At 47.0% G+C, this 17,255-nt stretch overlaps 4 protein-coding genes across 6 annotated transcripts; 1 reads left to right on the top strand and 3 right to left on the bottom strand.

Moving 5' to 3' along the window:
• Positions 1 to 949: 949 nt before the first annotated feature.
• Positions 950 to 3,602, top strand: LOC112875020 (protein MODIFIER OF SNC1 11). 2 transcript variants are annotated; one of them, XM_025938693.1, is made up of 6 exons: positions 950 to 1,294; positions 2,646 to 2,705; positions 2,803 to 2,925; positions 3,022 to 3,079; positions 3,202 to 3,255; positions 3,346 to 3,602. In XM_025938693.1, the coding sequence occupies exons 1-5, from the start codon at positions 1,062 to 1,064 to the stop codon at positions 3,229 to 3,231; spliced, it is 504 nt and encodes a 167-aa protein (XP_025794478.1). In that variant the 5' UTR covers positions 950 to 1,061; the 3' UTR covers positions 3,232 to 3,255; positions 3,346 to 3,602. The 2 variants fall into 2 exon arrangements, with proteins under 2 accessions (XP_025794478.1, XP_025794477.1); XM_025938692.1 differs by having other exon boundaries at positions 3,199 to 3,255.
• Positions 3,603 to 3,829: 227 nt separating this feature from the next.
• LOC112875019 lies at positions 3,830 to 9,313 on the bottom strand. 2 transcript variants are annotated; one of them, XM_025938690.1, is made up of 10 exons: positions 9,107 to 9,313; positions 8,550 to 8,728; positions 7,839 to 8,127; positions 7,408 to 7,764; positions 7,131 to 7,331; positions 6,771 to 7,044; positions 6,017 to 6,508; positions 5,728 to 5,854; positions 5,166 to 5,599; positions 3,830 to 4,443 (listed from the first exon to the last, which is right to left on the bottom strand). In XM_025938690.1, the coding sequence occupies exons 7-10, from the start codon at positions 6,040 to 6,042 to the stop codon at positions 4,041 to 4,043; spliced, it is 990 nt and encodes a 329-aa protein (XP_025794475.1). In that variant the 5' UTR covers positions 6,043 to 6,508; positions 6,771 to 7,044; positions 7,131 to 7,331; positions 7,408 to 7,764; positions 7,839 to 8,127; positions 8,550 to 8,728; positions 9,107 to 9,313; the 3' UTR covers positions 3,830 to 4,040. The 2 variants fall into 2 exon arrangements, with proteins under 2 accessions (XP_025794475.1, XP_025794476.1); XM_025938691.1 differs by lacking the exon at positions 6,017 to 6,508.
• Positions 9,314 to 9,461: 148 nt separating this feature from the next.
• LOC112875018 (pentatricopeptide repeat-containing protein At2g37310-like) lies at positions 9,462 to 11,500 on the bottom strand. The gene has a single exon (XM_025938687.1). The coding sequence runs from the start codon at positions 11,494 to 11,496 to the stop codon at positions 9,703 to 9,705; it is 1,794 nt and encodes a 597-aa protein (XP_025794472.1). The 5' UTR covers positions 11,497 to 11,500; the 3' UTR covers positions 9,462 to 9,702.
• Positions 11,501 to 11,824: 324 nt separating this feature from the next.
• Positions 11,825 to 15,795, bottom strand: LOC112877992 (cardiolipin synthase (CMP-forming), mitochondrial-like). Its single transcript, XM_025942367.1, has 7 exons — positions 15,220 to 15,795; positions 13,795 to 13,892; positions 13,643 to 13,693; positions 13,419 to 13,532; positions 12,645 to 12,701; positions 12,482 to 12,567; positions 11,825 to 12,391 (listed from the first exon to the last, which is right to left on the bottom strand). The coding sequence occupies exons 1-7, from the start codon at positions 15,644 to 15,646 to the stop codon at positions 12,271 to 12,273; spliced, it is 954 nt and encodes a 317-aa protein (XP_025798152.1). The 5' UTR covers positions 15,647 to 15,795; the 3' UTR covers positions 11,825 to 12,270.
• Between the last annotated feature and the right edge of the window lie 1,460 nt (positions 15,796 to 17,255).

The raw sequence follows: 17,255 nt of genomic DNA, 5'->3' as shown, positions 1-17,255 counted from the left end.
ATTAGTATTAGACGTACTCTGGAGTATGGATTTAGCGATGTGAACTATTGCAAAAAACCTTCATATCAATTGAGATTTGACCTTTTGCTGGTTAAAACCTTTTTAATACGCCTTATAAAAAAGGAGCAAAGAAAATGGTGCCGGTGTGTGAAATGTCAGTTATTCGTAGGTGAAGGGAGCCTGTCATCTACAAACTGTGTATATAAGTTTTGTCTCTCTAATACACTGACTCAGTACAATTATTATTTTCCATGCCCTATTTCCGAAAGGTATATGCTTGGGCGCTAATACACTAATATGCCATTTCTAGCAGTGAACTTGAATCAGTAGGATGTTTTGAAAAAGCAAGTTTTCTTTGACCATTTTCACAATGAACTAGTAGATGAGAAGGTAGTCACGAAAATGCCTGTTGAAATAGTCAAAAGCATGTGACTTTAGGTTATAAATGGTATCTCCAGAGGACTAAAGTTACAAACATTGGGATCTCCTAGGATCCTACTCTATCTTAATATATTCAATGGTCCAAAATGGTACCTGGCTCTACTGCAATACCATTTCTCGCACTGACATTCACACACATACATTCGTTATTGTCCATGCCAAAAAGGTCACAACATTTTTTCCCCCACAGGGGCATTTTTCATCGGTGAATACGTGGGAGCATAACAAGAGAAAACCTAATGTAGAAGAATAATTAAAAACAGTTTAAATTATTATAAAAACTTGATATTGACATACTACAGAAACCTTTTTTAGAGAAACATAAGTTAGCACATATTATATATGTCCTAATTCTAAAAAATGAAGATAAAAAAATGCCACAAACCAGGCCCAATTATGTGTATATCGCAGGCCCAAGAAAAAAGCCCAAGAAAAAAGCTGTCAAGGCCCAGGGGGGCGGGCGGGGCGACCGCCGAGGCGCCGACTGCGGACAAAAGGAAAGGGAAAAGAAAAGAGCAGCAGCGACGCGCAGAAAAGGGTAGTAAAATATCTCTCGCCACACGCCCACACCCCGGGACCGCGACCTCCCCGCCGAGCTCTCATCTTCCTCTCCGTCGCCGATGGCATCTCAGAGCTCCACGCCCGCGGAGACCGCCACGCTTTCGCCGGTGGCTGCAGACACCGGAGAGGCGGCTCCGAGCCCCGCTTCCTCAACGCCGGCACAAAACCCTATTGCTGCCGCGACCGCGGCGGCCGGGGCCACGGATCTGGAGAAGAAGATGCGCCGCGCGGAGCGGTTCGGGACGCAGGTGGTGATGTCTGAGGAGGAGAAGCGCAGCAGCCGCGCCGAGAGGTAAGTGTTCCATGAATCCCCTTTCCTAGGGTTTAGAGGCTTTCTCCTAACAAATCCGTAAGTTCACGATTCAAGCACAATATTTCGGTAATATCGAGCTATTAGTTTATCTCTTTTAGATTTAAACAGGTCTACATAGAGATAGATTGCAGGGCGTTGAATACAGCCCATGCCTCTCAGGAGGCTTGTGTGGAAACTAGGATTCGAACCCTGGTCGGCGAGCTCAGCTCAACTTGAGCTGGAGCAGCTGACCTAACTCAATTTTGGAATAATATAGATGATGTAGAATTGCAAAAATATTCAAGTTTTTGTCATTGGGTGTATATTTGAATTGCAAAATTGTAAGCTTTTGGGCGTTTAGAGTTTTAAAATACAGGAGAGGTAAGGTCTAGCGTCATACCTTTCAATTCCCCGACCAGTGTACTTTGAGGTTGCACTTTTCCATGGTGTTGCAAAGCATGTTGGTGATGTTGCAGTAATTCTTAGATTGTTGGACACCCATTTTTTACTGTGTATGATCAAGTGTGGTGTCCAAATTGTTGCTTATCTGATTCATGGAGATCTCGGTGCATTTACGACCTAAGAAGCTAGGTCCTTGCATGAATTATAGTTGAAGTGTTTTATCTTTTGTGTTTAATTTGAGCTGGAAAGTCTTCTAGTTTGAAGAAGTTTAACCTTTTCATCTGATGTTCTAACCTCAGTGAGTCAAATTTGAAATGTGTAGATTAGTTTTGTTGCTTAGATGGTAGGGTCCTGGGCTATAAAATGGTTTGTTGAAATCTTCTTAATCCTTTGTTTGTTCTGAAATCTGAAGTCAGACATGTCTGCTCATATTATGCATATGGGTTGTTTGTAACTTTATTGCAATATTTCTGGTATATGATGAAATCTCCGTACCCAAGACCCCACCATGTGTGGGAGCGTTCAGTATTGGGTATGCCCTTTTATGAAATTAGTATTGCTTTATGAGCTGTATAAGATATCAGATGAGCTATTAACTTTTCGTTTGTTTCATACTAAGGCGGTCAACTGATTTCTTTATCCATGAGATTATTGCTGTTATACATTTTTGGGGGGCTTACGCTGTAATAGTCAAATATGGATATATAGTCTTCATTGTGTAGTGTTTCATGTAAATTTTACTAAATGAGGTTCAGTGGTTGCTTAAAAGTTTAAACCAGCAAACTTCACTCTTTAATCCAGTTGAGGCCAAGCTTAGCAGATCCTCAGCCGTTTCGGTTTAATTTGAGCATACTCCAAACTTTGTATCATTCCTATTTGGCTGATCAAATTTCCAAATGGTACATCACTATTACTAAGTAAAGTGCATTTCACTTGTCCTATCTACAAGATTTGGTACTGGGTCTTCAAATGTAAAGGAGGAAGAAAAGAAGAAGTCCAGGGCTGAGAGGTGTGTTAATTACTCAGAAAATTCTGTAACATTATTTTAGTTTTTTTTTTGCCCCGAGTGGTGAATTGATGCGTAGTTAAATGAATGGAATTGCCAGGTTTGGTCTTGCCTCGCCCTCATCTGATGAAGAGGCTAAGAAAAAAGCCCGTTTAGAACGATTTGGTCAGGGTACAAATGTTGACAAGGCAGAAGAAGAAAAAAGAAAGGCGCGAGCTGCCAGGTTAGTGAACGTGACGGTGGTGTGCCGTTACTGATTAGTCTCTAGAATTTTTACCTAGCAACCAGCTCGGCTTATATCTGTTCGCAACTTTGCCAGGTTTGCAGAAACATCCAGTGAATCGACTCGGGAAAATGGCAAGGGCAACTCCAAGCCGGTATGTCTTACATGGTTTTATGAAGAAATTTTGCCTACATGATTTCTGTGCAGAGCTTTCACGTTTGATTGGTTGGTTCTAACTTTCTGCGTTCTCTATCCGTTTGTATATGCTTAAAGCAGGACGCAGCCACTGTCACAGGCACAGCATGATCGAAGCACTCTGCCTTCGATGAGGTTAGAATTAGATGATGCTGTTACCATCCCGTAAAAATTCTTCCTTTGTAATTTCCCTGAGATGGAAAGAATCGACTTCGCCTCTTTCAGGTCTCAGATATTATCCTTGGAGACTTTGGTGAAGCCATAGTTTGTACACCACTAACTGCATGAACGGGGCGTCATGTGTTTCCCAGTCCCGACCATCTTAGAGATGTTTGCTTTGTATGACTCTACTTACGGTGCTTAGCTGGGCAGTGTAGCTAATTTGCTGCCTGGTTTATGGATGGTGGTCATGTACCTTCTGTTTTCCTCTAATTTAGCGACGATGGTTTCGTTTCCGTGTACTCTAGTTGGTGTTGTCAACTTGTCAACTGTTGGAAGACACAAGTCAGCACTCGCATATCGTGTCCCTTAGTCCTGCCTGCTACAAAATGGGATATGGAGGCCCATGTTACGGAGCATGCTGGTCGGCCGGTGGAGTGGGTGAATGGTCCTTGACAAAAAGGTACAGGGACGGCGTGCATTCAGCACAATGCCATTGGCCTTTTTCTCTGACAAACGTATCACGCTGTATGCATAAACTAAAGAAACAGAAACAGATAAGCTACCAAGAATTCCATTCCCTGTAAGCAGCGTGGCTCCACACGAGCCAATCTTATTCCATTCTCTACAGACACTCCCTAAACAGGTTATGTATAAATCACTGCAGGTGAAAAGGAACAGATGCACCCGTAAACAGCATTATGAATAGAATAAATCACTGCAGGTCTGATGGTGAACGCCCGAGCGCGCTCCCGGTGGCCTCAGTGGCCGTAGAGCTCCCGGTGCGCGACGAGCTCCGACCGCCGCTCGATCGTGTAGCGCAGCTGCTCCTTGACCCGCCGCAGCGCCAGGAGAACGGACTCCACGTCGGCGTGCGGCTTCGGCGCACCGGCTCCCGCGGTGGCCGGCTGGGGCCGGGGGTCGGCCAGAACGATGGCGAGCCTGTTGGTCTCTTCTTCTTCCTGTTGTGCTTCCTCGTAGTCGTGGGTCACGGCATGGAGCTCCGCTGTTTGCCTGTCGTTGTCCTCCGTTCTCGAGCCACCGTCCGCTTGTGCAACGAGCTGGGGATCTACTAGCACAAGCGCTAGCCTGTTGTCGCTGTCGTGGAATGATTCTGCTTCGGATTTCGCTGAGCCACAGCCACTGGATGCATCAAGGTGTTGCCTGCCACGAGAACACCATAACATGAGTCAGATATCCCAGCAATACGTGTGAGGAGTGAACTGTCAAGGTACCTGCATAATGCAATTGCTTAACAAGATTTTTTCTCTCTCTAAATATGCCCATAACGTTTGTTGTTAGACTTGTGAGGATCGAAGTTTCGAGTAAAACTATTTTTTCCTCCTTGCTCATTTCTGATCATGTGGTTTGCAGTTGCACGCGCACAATCATCTGGTTCAGCTATAATAACATCCACTGATGTGGTAGCTGATAAAAGGAAACTCTCAGGCTGATTTGTTTCAGTCTATGTGGCGTGCAATGTGTAGTGCCAGACAATCCGTCCACCTCCTGTGTGCTATGTAAAAGGCAATCATTCTGTCCTAAGGCGAAGGGAAGCACTAATTGTTTCCTCTACAGCTAACATGGTGAAAGATGCCTAGTGGAGTTAGCCTCCAGGAACTCCAAAGAGGTAAACATTTAAGAGGTGGAATGATGTCATAATTCTGGCAGGAAGCTTGAAAGAAGTCAATTCCTCTCGAAAAAGATGAGAGAAACTTAAGCCCAACAATTACTCTTGAAAGAAGACTGAAAGGAGAGAACTATGCAAGCAAAAAAATAAAAGTGGAAAACAAATCCCTAAAGCAATTGAGCAAGTATTTTTGTTATTTTATATACCAAACAGCAAATTAAGTACTCGTTGTCAATGAGTTACTCTGCATGCGTACCTCTCTGAATCATGATCAGCGGCACTCTCCTCAGAGCTGCTGCTGCTGTTGTTTGTGCCGGCAAGATCCATGCATGCACCAGCCGGGGATTGCTCGGACACAACGGAGCACCAGCTCCCGCCCTGGGAGTTCCCTTGAGTACAGGAACCGGCGGAGGAGCCCTTGGAACTGTCGGCATCAGCATCGCCACCTCCTTGAGGACCATACGGCACGGAATCATTGGTGGTCAACGAGCCAGGGCTGTTCCTCTCATCCACCTCCGGCGCCTGGTGACCGGAGCGGCCATTGGAGGACAGCGAGCTGATGGAGCCGTCCGAGAGCTCCACGTCCAGAATCTTGAGGGACTCGAGCTTCTTGATGGCCCTTCTGAGCCTCCTCTCCGCCTTGTTCCTCACCTTCACCTCGTCAGCGAGCTTCTTCTCCAGCTCGTCCAGCTGCGGCCAAACCAACCATCAGATCAAACATTCAGCAGACAGAGAGTTCAATCAGGATGTGAACAAATAGAAATTCAAGAGGATGAAACAGTACGGAACGTGCTACGGAAGGTGGGATAAGATTGTACCCTTTTGGCCAGCTGGTCGGCCTCCTCCTTGGCAGCCTTGGATGCCACCCTCTCCGCGAGCAGCCTGCCCCTCAGGCACTCCACCGTCCTCATGCCACCGCCGCCCTCCCCACCCCCGCCATTCACCCTGCAATCAATGCAGTGCAACGCAAGTGCAGAAGCTGGTCAGAATTTTTTCCTAGGATTCCATTGGAAAAACCAACAAGCAACTCAAGAAACGATGGTACGAGCCGAGAAACAATCCATGAATGCAAGAAAGAATCAAGCAACTCCAGCAAATTGTAGCAACCTGCATTCCATGGCCTGCGCAGCCATTCTCCGATCCTTCTTCTATCCGGGTGGATGCGCGTGTGATACCCGGCTTGTGCTTGGGCTGTTGCTAGCTTCTAGTAATCTGCAGTGGGTGGCGACGGAGGCGGGCGCTTCCTGCGTGCGGCTCTGCTTTTGAGCTCGCGCGGCAGGGGAGGGCACGGGCGACGGCTGCTGAAGTGGAGGAGGCTTGAAGCGGAAGGTGCCGGGTGCCTGTGTCTGGGGAGTGAAGGTGAGGCGAGGCTGGTGCTGAATTGGAGCACGCTCTCTGTGGGAGTCTGGGAGAGGTGTACCCCGCGCCTCGAAAAGAAGCATGGGATTTGATGACCACAGGAGCCGGTTTTGTCCGAGAGACCGTGACGGCCACCCGTGAAGTGCATTACTGGCGTCACTCGAACCATCCCCTCTCTTTCCACTACACTGCCGTCCATTCTTCAGTTGCATCTGCCTTTTTTCTTCCTTTTTTACCTCACTAAGAATTTACAGAAATAAGAAGAGGATATTGGGATTTTTTTGGACTGACACAGGAGACAAAATGTAAGAGAAGTCTTGAGTGCAACGTTGCCGGCTTGCAGCAATCACCTCACCTCACATGAGAGTGAGTGTTGAGCTCAAAAATATACCTGGATGCTGCCAAGTGCCAAGCCACAAGCCCTAACCTTAAAAAAACTAACCCTGCAGAGTAGATGGTACAGATAAGAATGCTAACGATATTAAAGCAATGGTGTACTTACCTGCATAATTAACAAGGAGATGGTCGCAGGGGGGGACATGTGGGGCAACCGCCTTGGGCCTTGCAACCGGCAATCCTGATTTCTGCCATGGTGTGTGTAAGCGAGGGAGGAGCCGAGGGCAGAAAGGGCAGCCACGTGAAAGCCAGATCCTGCTGCTTCATTCATTCATTCAACCCGCTTGGCTGCTGTTCGTCGACCTCAGACGGCTGGCCAGCCCTCCTGTCCTGTCCTCTTGCTGCATTTTCTTTTCCTCGTGTTTTTAGCATAGCAGCGCCTGAAAAGAATTCCAGCATCCACCGACTTCTCGTTTGTTTTCTTTTATAGAAAAATAATATCTGGACGAATGTGAGTAGCACGTACCATGATACCAGGACGAGATCGCGTCGAGCGTCCCTGTCCTCGTCGCGCTCTGCCTCACGAGCTGCCTGTGCTGCTACTGCTGCAGTTTGATTTGAACTGGACTGAATCGGAGAGGTAACCGACAGATGGCACAGCGTTAACAATGACATTTGAGCTGTCCGTCCTCTCATGTGAACTCTCAAATAAACAAACAACATCCTCCTAAAAACAATGCGCTAACAAACAGTGTAAGCACGCAGAGTTTGATGAAACAAAGCATAGACTAATTCAAACCGACCTGCCATGTTGAATGCCGGGAGGAATTAGCTGGAGAAACACTGGAGGAATTGGCATCCGGCACCGCCCCAGCTTGCGAGGCACGAGTGGTTTGTGCGAGGACTTGGGATTCTCCTCCAGCTTCAGGCTCTGCTGCTGGTGTTCTTGTACCGTACGAAAATTCCTTCGCCCACGAGCTTAACAGCCAGGAATAATGCACGAATAATGGGCATGGGGAAAACGGGCAGAAACCGGCGACATTTTCCCTGGGGTGATTGCCAGGATCAGTACAGTGCACTGTATTGGGTCATTGGACGGCTGCTGCAGGATCTTCGGCACCATGGTTAGACTGGAGATTTAGGCAGTCAAAGACTAAGCTCTGTAAAGCAACAGGTAAAGAAAGTGTAAAGAGATCAAAGTAGAACGACAAAGCCGAAGGGATGGAGACTGTACCTGTTCCAATGGAAACGGTAACTTCTAGGTATCGGCATCCCAGCGCAGTAGTGTTATCCTTCTCTGGGTCCACGTCTTTTTCTGGCATGATTACTACGTTACCGGCGACCATCACTCCCGATCTGGGAGCCTAGCTTTTGCGCCGAGAGCGACGAACATGATGGCGACGGCGCTTCTCCGGCAAGTGAATGCAGGCAGCCAGGCACACGTAGCCCATGCCGGTGCTCCGCGCAGGGCCACCCAGTGGACAGAGGCCACCGCCGGCTATTACCATGGCCTCTGCTGGGGCCTGGGAGGTGTATCACGTGCCACAGGATATCAGGATCAACAGGCATAACACCACCGAAACAATTCAAAACATTTTGAAATTCTTGACAGATCCAGACACAGGAACAGACAATTGACGTAACTAGCCAATGGCAATGTTTCCATCCCAACCATTTTCCTAGAATATACAGACAACAGAGGTCATAACAGTGGGAAACGAAGTGACAAAAGTTCCCCCTGGTTGTCTTCGTGCGTGTTTTGTTTGTGGTAATCTGTGATGGCTCTATGCCTAGGCGCTCTGTGAATTCTTTTGGATATTTTAGGCACTATGTGATCCTAATTATGAAACGGTCGACCTCTGAAGCTATGTTTCTCCCTGTATGTACTCAAATGGGAACGCAAAGCTGCAAGTTATGATTAAAGAGATGAGGTGATTATACTCACTTAGCTTCACTTGGACTCCAAGGCTCCAGGGTGAGCTGGACCACCATACACCAACATTGTAAGGCTGTAAATAGCCGAACCCCTAATGCTTAAGATCATTCCATCAAAGATGCCACCAGTAACGTTATCACATTGCTGCATTTGCGCACTTGGTGCATGTGAAGTTCGGCATGTGAACCCTGGAAACAAAACGAAATAAGAGTCATGGCTTCCTGATAGTGAGCCCAGAACAAGTTGTTGCAAATCAGAAAACTGTTCGCGCGCTTTTCCTTTTTGGAGTTCATGAGCTGGGAAGTAGTGAAGTAGAATGATCCAAGCATGTGAAGCATGATCCACAGGCACGGGGCAGTAAAAGACAGATCTTGTTGTGCTAGCTCTGTGCAGTTCTGATTGTAATGCCATGATGGGGTAGGGGCCTAGGGGATATGCAAAGCAGGTCTGTGCATTTACTTTGATAGATAGAACAAAATGTTCAGGAAACCATTATGGACTGTAGAAAAATCCAGTGTATTCTCCAGCTTTACACAAAACAGCAGGTTATAGTTGTAAGTTAGAACCTTTATTCATTGGATCCATAGCAGTAGAGCAACTTTTGTTGATGAAGTGAACAATCTTCTGCACATAGCTTGTTTGGTGTTCCACCCAGGACTGGAGGTATAGCTAATGCCTGCACAACCTGAAATTCCAAATTAGATTGCTACTGCTTCCAATGATTTTATATTCATGGAATTACCTGTTGCTTTGGTATCTCTCATCTTGTAAAGAAATAGAGTTTAAGGTCAGCTATCAGTTCAAAAGGTTAAGATAAGAAGATCGTGGAAGGATGCACTCGTTGGCTACAACTCATGTTTATTGGTCCTACGAAATTTAGTTGATCAATCAAATCAAAGCAACCGACCACACAGTCGAGAGTGAAATAATGTGGTCCAAATAGCTCAAAAGTCAGGTGTGCTCTGAGGCATGATAATCACATCTCAACTATTAGATCTTTTGAATGATATCAGTATAACTTGTCTTCATCTAAGAGACTAAGACTGGTTGAGGACAAGCCCTTTTCTATATTTGATCGCTCAATCATCAACAGCCACATAGTTTTTGTGGCTCATTTGCTTGATGTATCCACAGCAACAAAACATGCAGACCATTGAACCCTTCAATTCCAACTACAACCAGGAACCTTCTCCAACCCAACTCCCCACATCATGCTCCTTATGATCTCAGCTTCTTCCCATTTGCCAGCATTTGAGTACAAATTAGCCATTACAATGTAATTACCAGTGTTCTTAGGCTCAATCATAAACAGTTGATCAAATACAAATCGACCAAGCTCAATATCACCAAATTCTGCTGCTCCATTAAGCAATGGACCCCAGACCTTTGCATTTGGTTCAAACGGCATACTGTTTACAAGCTCAAGTGCATCGTTCAGCATCCCTGCACGGCTGAGTGCAGAAACCATGCAAGCGTATTGCTCCATCACTGGAGTGATACCAAACACAACCTGCATGGAGTCAAAAATTTTACGAGCATCAGCTACCTTGCCAGCATGAGCACAAGCAGTAAGCATGGCAGTGAAAGCTATGGTATCCGGCCTAGTGCCAGCACTGATCATCTCATAGAACAGGCGCAATGACTCTGCAGCTTCTCCGTGGGATGCAGCAGCTGATATGATTGACGTCCATACAACTTTACTTCTATCGCCAGTCAATTCAAACACCTTGAGAGCCCCATAAAAAAATCCTGCCTTCGAGTAAGCATCGATCAATGCACACACAACACTGATACTTTGATCATAGTTGTTTCTGATCGCATACCCATGAGCTTGCTTCACTCCCAGCAGCGTGGAGAACAAAGGAACTGATGGAATGATGATTGAAAGCGTGGCTGAATTGGGTAGCATGTTAGAACCAATCATCTCATGCAGTAGGCCAAGAACATCGGACTGGCGACCATTTTGAACCAATCCAGCAGTCACTGCATTCCAAATGCTTATTCCTTGAACATCTGCTCGCCAGAAAAGCTGCATTCCCTTGTCAACATGCCCATGGTTCATGTACCCAGTGATCATGGCACTGTAACTGACTGAATCTTTCTTAGGCATCCCTTCGAACAATTCTCTTGCATACTGCAACCGCCCACATTTCGCGTAAAATCCAACTATTGAGTTCCAAACTGCAACATCCAAATCAAGCCCATTCTCGGCAGCAAGCTGGTGCACTCTGACCCCAAAATCGACAGCCTTGAGCTGTGCGCAGGCATGCAATACGCTGGTCACCGTAACACTGTTCGGCCCAACACCGCCACCACCGGCATGAAACCGTGTCAACTCTTGGAACAGGTCCAGGCATTCCCTGTACAATCCTGCACGAGCGTACGATGATATGAGCGAGTTCCAGGACACGACGTCTCGCCGCGGCATTTCGTCAAATACCGCGCGAGCAGAGCGCGTATCTCCGGCGTTGGCATAGGCAGTGATGAGCCCATTGGACACGAACAGGTCGGCCCCGAAACCGCGCAGGATCGCGACGGCGTGGAGCTCCCCGGCCACGAGCGCGGACAGCCCCGGCCCGGACGCGGCGAGCGACTTGAGGAGCGCGGAGAGTGTGACCTCGTCCGGTGAGATGCCGGAGCCGGCGAAGAGGCGGACCGCGGCAGAGGGGTCTGGCGAGTGGAGCGAGAGCGCGATGAGAATGGCGTTCCAGGCGAAGACGCTTGGCCGCGGGATGGCGTCGAACACCCTGCGCGCGTCGTCGAGGCGCGCCGCGCGGGAGTAGAGGGAGATGAGCTTGGAGCCGAGGAAGTTGGACGGTGTCACCGAGAGGGAGACAAGGCGGGCGTGGAGCTGGCGGCCGGCGGCGAGGTGGCCGGAGTCAGCGCAGAGCTGTATGAGGTGGCCGTACGCCCGAGGGTCAGGCGGCACGGCCGTGAGCCATGACGGGAGCTTCATTCGCTCTTCATGGACGGCTAGGCGCTAGGCGGGGTAGCGGGTTGGACTTTGCCGCTTTTGAACTCAAATTTTACACGAATTTCATTCACATAAATGAATTTCATAAATTAAAATAAACCAATTCTATAAGATTTACTGTGCATAAGAAACATTTCAGTTTCAGCAGAATTGAAAAAAAATTACATTTCAATCAAATCCTTTATCGCCAGATTTGGACCGCGACTCGTGATAAACGAACAGTTCAGGTCTCAGATCACACGACCGCGATCGAGAAGAAACAACCGTAGCCATTCAAAAGAAGAGCATCTATACTCATCACCCACGCGTCGGAGTCGGGGTTGTCACTCCCGAAAAGAACAAGTTTATGCTCCTGGCATATGACACTATGTGTAAATTACAATGGTCGAATTCGACACGCCCAAACCCCCTGGTTTTGTATTTGTATAAGGTTACAATCTTCTTCGTCGTAGACTAACATCTCATTACACCCGGCGTCCAACACACAAGCTATGAGCCCATGATGACTTCGAATAGCTGAAAGAAGCAATCACTTCAGCAACTTGCTAGGTCACATCATATGTTTTTGTTTCTAGGAATCTAATAGGATCCTGACAATTTTGGCGGCAAATTCACCAAAAGTAGATGATGCACAAGTTACTGAGGATCATAACCAGCTCTAGGCCATCAATCAACTCAACAACCTTCCAAAAATTGTATCATCCTGAATGTAATCTCTCCTTGCTTCTGTTTCTTCTATTACACTATATGCTAATACTATTTTAGGAGTATCCGCCATATCTTTCTCATGTACACCACTAGGGACCATATGGCAAGTCCAGCGGATACATAAAGCAGCGCAACACCAGGGGTAACCAGAGCACCTTGCGCAGGTAGACTGAAAAATAGAGTGCACAACGCGAACCATATCATAATGAATTCGAAAAAGGAAAAAATAAGTAACACCTTCAAAAGAAATGTCAAATACCTTGGGTCTCTACTGGCAAGAAGCAGAGTCAATGCTGTCATCTGCGTCGCGGTCTTCCACTTCCCTAAGTTGTTAACTGCAACAGCCTGTTGTGGAAAGTTGAAATTTCTTTAGTTGTTGAACTTCAGCAATGGAACAGAAGACTAATAGAGGATAGAGGAACCTCAAGAACTTTGCTATTCTGAGATGCAGCCCACTCTCTCACAGCTGACATTGTAATCTACAAACACAAAAGGAAAAATAATGTGTTAGACTTTTAAAAGTGGCAAGCAAGAAAGCTCCTGTACCACATAGCATGAGAAACAACTGGTATTCTTTAAAAGGAAACTGGACAATGTCTATGCTGAAGAAAAGAGAAATACAACCATTAATGGTAGCACACATATTCATATAGAATCGGAAGGTTATCAGTTATCAGACAAACTGATGATTTCCCCTAGCTTTTAGGGATGATTTCCCCTAGCTTTTAGGGCAACATGGTGAAATAACTCTATCTGACTTAATAGACAAGCCACACATCTTATCATGAAGTTTGTGATGTTGTTAACTTATCATGAAGGTTTCATGAAGTTTGATACTAGCTCCACTTAAGGCCTCTACACTTGTGTTTCATGAAGTTTGACAGGTATAATTGTATATATAAATACATGCACTCATATAATCACCAAGTTTATGGCCAGTTTGATAAGTGTGATGTTGTTAACTTATCATGTAAGCCTTAAGGGATAAAGGTAGATCCAGCTAAGCAGGCAGTAATGCATGAAACATACATAAGGTGGCATGTAATATTTACAACTGAGAACAAAACATATCAACATAAGCCACAACACCATGCTGAAATTTCCAGATTTAGGTTTGCTCACCAAGACAAAATTTAAAAGAACCAATTTTCACTAACTACTTGGGAAGTGGCAGTGTAGATTGGTTGAGTAGCTACCTCTCTCCCAATGATAGCAATGGAAGGAACTGTTAGAAGCCATGGCCCATCCCTGAGTATTGATGTTTCCAAAGGTTTGGTGCATAGCAAAACTAATGTTGCAGCTACCATAAGCTGCAGTGAAGAGGGAAACTAAGTTAGATCCCATGTGTAGCTCATCTTTTGAAAACTGGCAGTCTTAGTTATAGAGATGCCAGAATATGGTGGGCAGAAGGAGAGAGAACCTTGTCAGCCACAGGATCAAGAAATGCACCAAAAGGTGTTCCTAGCTGCATCTGTATATAAACTATATCAGGAAATGATAAAAGGAGGCGAAAATGATGGTATAATAACCCTGTCCAGCATATAATTTCAGATAAAATATTTGAAAACAAACCTTTCTAGCAAGATAACCATCTAGCCAATCAGTGACTGCAGCAGCAAGGAAGATGCCAGTTGTGGCCGTAGCTGCCCACCGACCATCCATGTAGAAAGCTGTTGGCAACATAGAAATAATAACAAAACGTAAAAATAAGATAAATAAACCATTGCAACACAATACATCTGCGGTCTAATTAAATTTATTAGGTCAAACATAAGCACAAAACCAAACAAGTTGTAAGTGCATATCAAATAGCAGTGGCCAGCAGAAACAACAGAAGTATATTGTGTCTGAAGCAATAGCGCATGGTGCTTAAGCTTGCCAACATAGAAGCAGCAGAAAAGACACAGTTGCCTAAGGAGGTTTGTCATCAAGTCCAACTGCATGAAAATTAAGCTGTTGGACCATTTAAGGAAAACAAACTATTCAGCCCCCAGTAAGCAAACAAATACTGTTTTCTTTACTTCATATGGACGATAAGAATTGCGCCAACCATTTAATGATTGCACCAACTTCGTGCATCAACAAGAGCTAAAAAAGATGCATGTACCAAGTCATTTCAAAAAAACTGTGGGCTGTCAGGGTAAATGAAAAGACAATTATTTTGAGTATTTGACACTAGGACTTAAGGAGGGCAGCAGTAGCTGCACATGTTTCACTGGCCTCATTTTACATTAAATTTATTTTGAGAAAATTATTGAAACAAAATATTTTGCAGTTCAAGTAGCTGCATAAACCCCCTGAGATTTAAGTGTTGTAGCATATAACCACGGTTTTTGTGATCCTAAGGTTACAGATAGCCCCACCCTTTCAAAATAAGAACAGATGATAGTATGTGGGCAGCATCTCTTTCTCCACAACCTGCACAAGCATCTCCACAACCACCTCATGCGGCTTGTTGTGCAGGTGGTGGGAAATGTTGACCAAGTACTGCAGCTTGGGGTTTTTAGAAGGGGTGGGTTTTTGTGTAACCTCAGGACCACCAAACATACAGTTATGTGCCACAATCCATAACCCCTCGAGGTTCTTTGCAACTTGGATCATAAAACTCATTTTGTTGGTAGTTAAGGCAAACATAAATTGTTTGTGCAAGTTACACGTAGGTACTGGCAATTCAAGGTTAAGACAGTGAATTAAGGAGGTTAAAACACTCATGTAAACCCAGCATCGATCACTGCAAGGCGACTAGATAAATTTGTTCCAGCAACCCACTCGCAACAAACTGGCCTTGGCCAGTAGTACTTTTCTACTGCTAGTAGTATTCGTTTGAACAGCATGACGTTATCATCACTGCGGGCTTCCCACATCGCTACCACCCACGAACGATGAGCGCCCAAAAAGGAAACACAACTTACACGTATCCATCCTCCACAGCACGTGATAACCCGACCAGCAGAAACACACAGGAGGAATTAAAAGGGGGAAAGGATTTTAACTCACTGCTAATCAGGAGCGGCACGGCGGCGACGCGGCCAATGGTGAGCACGGTGGGCAGAGTGAGCAGCCTGGGCGGCGGGTCCTCCTTGGACATCCCGTTCACCGCCGGGACCTCCTTGGCCAGCCCGTTCACCGCCCTCCTCCTGGCGCCCACCCCCGCATCAGATCCCATCCCCTCGCCGCCGGCCCCACCACCGGAATGCGGCGCGGCGCACAGCCCCCGCGCCGACTGCCACCGGAACCAGCGGCTGGCGCCGGCAGCGGCGGCCGTCGTCGCCGTGGTCGGCGGGAGGCGCCCGGCGGCGGGGGCGCGGGGAGTTGGGTGGGGCGAAGGCGGCGGGATCCGGGCCGCCGCGCGGGGGGAGAAGAAGGGCTTGGCGGCTGCGGCTTTGAGGAGGAGGGATGCGTGGGTGGCGACGGATGTGGGCATGGGGCGGATTGATTCCTCCTCTTGTTGGTGTTGGGTCGGGGTTGGGGTTGAGGGGAAAGGAGGCCGTAGGCGCAGAGCGGGAGTGCGGGAGGGGGGAAGGTGGTGTACGGCGAGGGCGAGGGCGAGGGCGATTGATTGATGGATGGGACGCCGCAACGGAGGAGGGGGCTCCGATTCGGCCGGGTGGGCTGGCCGACGGCTGGATCCTGCTGAGCATGGGGAGGGAGCGCTGCTGGTGGGGCCGCCGGGGATCTGGATCTGGGCTGTCGCTCGCTCCTCGGAGAGAAGTATCTCTTGCTGCGTGGTGTGGGCCACTTCGCGCAGTCGGACCGGACCGACGTCGGCGAAGGGAGGCGACGTCGTACTACGTGGCCCGTCGCTCGCGACATGCCGTGCGGTTTACCGTGCTCGTCTACAGGAGAGGGCGGTCCGACGTCGACGGTGCCGTGGTTGTTCGCAATCACACGTGATCTTTGGCGTGCCAGAACCCCTCTCTTCCCGGCACGAAAAATTGCTGGCTCGCGCGCACCAACGGCTTCTCGTCCGCAACAGAAAACCTTTCTGCGGTGACAAGCCGGGCGAGCTCGTGTATGGCAAGGCAAGGCAAGGTTTGGGTCCTCTGTCGTTTCACTTTCTTCACGATGGCGATCGTATCGTGTATTCCTGTCGTGCCGCTCGAATTGTGGAGCTTCCACCGTGTTCGGTGCTTGCATGATTGCATCGGATAAAGCCAGCGGAAGTCGGCCGCCGAAACTGCTTTAGTGAATATAATAGCGCTACAGTAGTAGGAATAGTACGTGCATTAGAGAAGTCGGAACCACGAGAGCTGTACCAAGAAGACGTCTTAACGGCAACAAGCTTAGCATTAGAGATGAATCATGGTCCGTCCCTCCATGCCCATCCCTGTGAATTGTGCATATTTACATTGAATAAACGTAAAAGAAACAAAGGACGTAGAGTCCATTCCCAAAATCCAGGCTTTTGATATTGTACGTCTGATATTTTAATATGAGGACAACGGAGCTAATCTTTAGGGCCTGTTTAGTTCATTTTGCGTTTTTGCAAAATTTCACTGTAGCAAAGGAATCTTGCTAATTTGAAGTACTAAATAAAGTCTATTTGCAAACTTTTTGCATGGATGGGTTGTAAATCACGAGACGAATCTAATGATGCTAATTAATCCATGATTAAGCAATAATTAGCGGATGGTTACTGTAGCATCACTGTTGCAAACATGGATTAAGTAGGCTCATTAGATTCGTCTCGCGATTTACAACCCATCCATGCAAAAAGTTTTGTAAATAGACTTCATTTAATACTTCAAATTAGTAAGATTCTTTTAGCATCTTTGCGTTTACAGCTTTTTTGCGTTTTTGCGGATCACATTTTAGTGAGTCTTTCCTTTTCTGAGACGACCCTACCATAGGTACTTTTTTTAGTGGAGGGCCACATCATGCTGCCAGGTACGGCAAAGATATTTTTGGAAGCGTGGACTGCTGACGTCACCTTATCTGTCATTTAGCTGCGGACAGCCCGCGTTAGCCCATAACACGAAGCCTAGGCCATTAGTTGGGCTTCGGCCTGTCATGCCGTGGACCGGAAAAATATC

Source organism: Panicum hallii, chromosome 9, assembly GCF_002211085.1.
Source record: "Panicum hallii strain FIL2 chromosome 9, PHallii_v3.1, whole genome shotgun sequence".
In the NCBI taxonomy this organism is placed as follows: Eukaryota; Viridiplantae; Streptophyta; class Magnoliopsida; order Poales; family Poaceae; genus Panicum; species Panicum hallii.
This window is presented reverse-complemented; position numbering and strand designations above follow the sequence as displayed.